The 4,822-nt window shown below is 46.0% G+C and overlaps 1 protein-coding gene across 1 annotated transcript in view; it reads left to right on the top strand.

Moving 5' to 3' along the window:
* The window catches only part of Ifngr2 (interferon gamma receptor 2), a 16,723-nt gene that overhangs the window by 2,961 nt on the left and 8,940 nt on the right, over nt 1–4,822 (top strand). Inside the window, exon 3 of the mRNA XM_010608716.3 lies at nt 4,450–4,649. Coding sequence (XP_010607018.1) covers nt 4,450–4,649 — 200 coding nt within the window. The remainder of the gene's footprint in view (nt 1–4,449; nt 4,650–4,822) is intronic.

Below are 4,822 nucleotides of genomic sequence, written 5' to 3'. Positions count from 1 at the left end.
TAGTTGCCAATATTAGGAAACCTGGAGATTTTGCTTACCAAAACAAACAAAGTACTATCTCAATTTCTGTTTACTCCTAAAGATTCAGATAGGCAGGCAGCAGGTCCTTTCAGGTCACAGTCCATGGAGCACTGCCAGTAAGGCTCCAACCTGCCCTGCCCTGCCTTCCAAAACATTTCTTTCTATTTTTTTTTTCTGATTTCAATATCAAAACATGTTTGTTTAAAAAAAATCTGAAACCCCCAAAAAGTACAAAGAATAAATAAAATTAAAATTGAGTGTTCCACACTCCAAGAATAATCAACATTCTCATTTTAGTGTTTTTCTCTCTAGATCTTTTTTCCCCCTAAATGCACAATGTATGCCTTGTTTGAAATTCTGTGTGTGCGTGTGTGTGTGTGTGTGTGTGTGTGTGTGTGTGTATGTGTGTGTGTAACAGTAAATAACCCCCAGCACAAAGCTGGGGTTCTGTTTTGGGGCTCTGCTTTTTTTTAACCACATCTTAAAATGCTCAGGATTTTCACATGGTCATTGGTATAAATGTCTTTATTGCGTGTTCGACGATATGCAGTATTGCACGTGATGCGTTGAACCTCCCCGCTCCTGCATGCAGAGGGTTGACACCTGGTGACTGTCCTAGGTCCTCATACATGAATCATCTTGCAGTGTTTCCTTATGTTTATAGAAGAGGGATTTCTGGGTCATGGTGCTAGGGTTAGTTAACATTTTGCAGGTGACCTAAGAAAGGCTGGACAGAGCTCTGGGGTCACACAGGTGCCTGCTGCTGAGGGGGCCAGTGAACAGGGCCTGGCCTGCAGCTCGGCTGCTCTGAGTGATGATGTCTCTCAGAGTGTGGGGAAAGGGTGGGTTCTGCCTTGCTCTTCCTGCTTTGGAGGCAGGCTCAAGGTGCTGCTGGGGAGGTCCCTCCAGGATCGTGGCATACAGCACAGCAGAGCCTCAGCATATGGGAACTTGGTTCAAAAAAAAAAGAAAAGGCACAGGCGTAGCAATGCCTGAGCCTGAACTGAGTCCCTCACAGAAGGAAGTCCTCCAGCAGCACTTCCTGTTCCCACCACAGAAACTTCTGCTTCTCAGCCCTAAATTAGGCCAGAGCAGGCCCAGCAAGGACAGAACATCTCAGTGTACCAAAGAAGGAAGAGGGTGGATAGTTGTTGACTTAAGGAGTACTGACTCAAAGTCTGTCCTACAGAGAGAAGTAAGACTCTGTTTGTTTGACAAGTATTTACTTGGTGGCTTACTGGACACTGGGCATTGGTCCAGGTTCTTTCCTGATGTCCACCCACTCAGTCTTCCTGATAATTCTGGGAGGCAGATACTAAAGTTTTCCCCTGTCTTACAGAGTGAAGTAGACTGAGAAACAGACATTGGGTAACAGCATCTGAACCCACATGATCTGGCTCTGGATTCCAAGGCAGAATTCTTGAACACGAGCCCTATGCCCCTCACAATGAGGATTGCTTTAAAATTTATTTTTTTCTAAGTTGGTAGAGCACATCCATAGCATGTGGGAGGCTGTGGGTTCAGAATCTGGAACAGAAGAAATCCAAAATGGTTCGTCACAAGAAGCCAGGATGACTTTCTGAGTAAATAACCTTAGACTGATCAGTACCACTGGGGATGGGTGCGGTCCTGTCTCTGAGCCTGTCTCCAGCCATTTTTCACTTCGGTGAGGTCGGTGTCACTGTATTTTACCTTCTGCCAACAAATGAGGAAGCGGCTTCCTTTCTACTCTTCCTTCCCTCAAACTGCTGATTTCCGTGTGTCAGCTGTCATTTAAATTCAGGTGGCTTGTTCCCCTTTTGACCTCTTTTCTGACAGAGATTTTTAAAAAATAGTTCTGAGCAAAAGAGAAGCTAGATACAGAGGAAATAGGAGAGCTTTTTCAAAGGGATGGAGGGACAAGAGATAGATCCGGGAGAAGGGTGAGGAAAAACAGGAACTGAAGGGGGAAAAATCAAGAAAGTAAAGCTTTCGCCAGTAGGGAGAGGACCATGACTGCAGGAGGATTGCAAGTGTGAGCCATTGTGGGGAACTTACTGACTTATTGGGACCCTGTCTCGAAATTTAAAACAACATAAAAAGAAAAAGAGGCTAAAGATGTCACTCAGTGCAGAGGCCTTGAGTTCAATTCCCAGCACACACAGACACACGCAGGCACACACACAAAGGAGAAAAGGGGGAGGAAACGGAAGCAGAAAAAAATAGTTCTGGGCCAGGAATTTAGCTCAGTGGTGCCACCACCTGCCTCGCAGGTGCAAGGTCCTGAGTTCGATCCCCAGTACCAAAAAAAAAAAAAAAAAAAAAAAAAAAAGTTCTAAGAGAGAGAGACAGGTTTGGAGGCAAGGGAAGGAAGCAGATGATGAATGTTAATTTCTGGTGAATCTGGAGTGAGCCTGGGAGTTGTAGGAGCCTTTTATCTAAATTCAATACCTGGGATTGGCAGAGCGGCAGGTATCTCTGTAGCTTGGAAAATAAATTACTTACCTGGGCTGGAGCACAACCCCCCCACACACACACACATGTGCTGTAAGACCTAAAGTCTCACTTCCACTCCGAGGAGCGTGAACAGCCAAAAGGGCCTCCACGATGCTGGGACCTATAGCTCAGTGAGGCTCTAAGAGCTTGATGGAACAGCAAAATCACCCAGGAAGGAACACACCGGACTAGTTGGAAAACAGACCTTTATTAGTCTGGCCAGACGGCACTCCGGGAGCCAAGTAGCTCCGAGAGGCACCAGCTCAGGGGTTTACACAGTTTTTAAAGGCAAGAGGGAGAGGATTGGAAACATAGCAGGTGGGCAAGGGGTCAGTTTTCTGCTGTCTATCTCAGGGGGTCGGGTGTAGAGCACGCCTGGTCTCTTATGTTGATCATCTCTAGACCCCAGGGTGTTCTGTCCTGGCGAGGCCTTGAGTCACTGTCTTCTTTACCCGTACCAGGCTCCCACACACTCTGTTTTGCGTTGCTCTGTGCTGACTAACTGGGGGCCACACAGTGGTCAGGGTCCCACAGCGTACACACACCTAAGAGAAGGACCTATACTTTGGGGTCCCTCCCTGTCAGGGCCCGGGCCCAGGCCTGGTGTTACGCACATGTGTCAGGCAGCTTGCACAGAAGCCCTGGCCACGCCATCTAGAAGCGGCTTTCAGAACGTGTCCAGAGGGTGTGACGGCGAAGGCTGGTGGCTTGGGGCTGAGAAGGATCTGTGGCTTTCTAGGCCGGAGTTTCGGCCCCAGGAACCGTGGCCCCCAGAGGCAAGTGTAGGGCTGTGGCCCCGGGACTCTGGGAAATGCACCGTCAACAACGTGTGTGGCTGTGTGTTCCACAGGGTTTTCAAATGAACAAGGCAAGCCCGCTGTGAAGGGGCAGCTGTGGGACTAAATAAAGTCCACAGTGGCAGGAAGTACGAGTGGAAATCACACAGCATCATTCCTAAGACAGGCTCCCAAGGCTGAGTGTGAGCCATTCAGATCAGTGGTGAGATAGCATGGGAGGAAATACTTGTAAATCGTGTATCTGATACGGGCCTTGATACAGAATATGTAAAGAACTCTTACGACTCAACAACTAAAAGACATATACCTGAATTTTAAAAATAGACAAAGGGAATCCAAAATGTCATAAGCACTCTGGAAAACAGTCTGGTAAGTCCTCAAAAGTAAACAGTTTCCATATGACCAGCAGCTCCATGCCCAGATATGTGCTACAGAGAACCGAAAACATATCCACCCCAAAACTTGTATACTGGTTATGGGCAGAAGATGGAAACACCCATGTCTACCAAGTGATAAAATGTATAAATAAATTGTGATCTGTCTGTGCAGTGGAATGTTATTTGGCAAAAAAAAAGGAACGAAGATGTGATACACACTGCAAGATGAGGGGCCCTTGTCAGGAGGAACCAGTGAAAAGCACCAGTCACAAAACACCAGTCGTATCTGATTCCACTTTAGTATGTGATTCCATGAAGAACAGAGAAAGTGGATTAGTAGTGGCCTAGGGCTTGCGGAGGGGGCAGTTGAGGGAAAATGTTAATGGCTACCAAGTTGCTTTATGGAGTGGTGAAAATACCCTGAAATTGGTCCTGGTGGCATAACCTTGTGCATATATTAAAAATACTGAACTGTATTTTATTTTATTTGTTTTGTTTTTTGGTACTGGGCATCAAATTTGGGACCTTGAACCACTGAGCTAAATCCCTGGCTTCTAAACTGTTTATTTTAGAAAAAGTGACTTGTACGGTGTCGATTAGTTTCCAGTAAAGGTGGTTTTCGTTGTTGCTGTTGTTTCTTCCCCCCCAGTATCCGGAATCGAACTCAGCCTTGGGCTTGCAAGGTGTTTTACATTTGATCTTTGCCAAAAGGCCAAGAACTGGCGACACACACAGGAAGAAGAGAATTCTGTGAGTTGAAATTGTGTTTTCCTTCCCAGCACCAACAGTGAGTGGAACAACTTGGAGTCCTCAGAGGTGAAGTGTACACAGATCACAGCAACGGAGTGTAAGTTCACCACAGCCGGCCACTCGGAGGGCTTCCCCAAGCACTTCAATGTCTCTCTGCGTGTGCGAGCTGAGTTGGGACAGAGCGTTTCTGAGTGGGCGACAGTACCTTGGTTTCAACACTTTCGAAATGGTAAGAAAACATGGGTATTAGAACTTATTTACAATTTCTAGGCTTATGCTAAAGAAGCATGATTTACCAGATTAGATTAGGGATAAAATTTGGCCTACTACCTGTTTTTGTAATAAAGTTTTATTGGAACACAATTATGTCTTTTTTTTTTTCTTTTTTTTTTTTTTTTTTTA

This window comes from Fukomys damarensis, unplaced genomic scaffold (genome assembly GCF_012274545.1).
Source record: "Fukomys damarensis isolate Sample0158 unplaced genomic scaffold, DMR_v1.0_HiC HiC_scaffold_24, whole genome shotgun sequence".
Lineage (NCBI taxonomy): Eukaryota > Metazoa > Chordata > Mammalia > Rodentia > Bathyergidae > Fukomys > Fukomys damarensis.
This window is presented reverse-complemented; position numbering and strand designations above follow the sequence as displayed.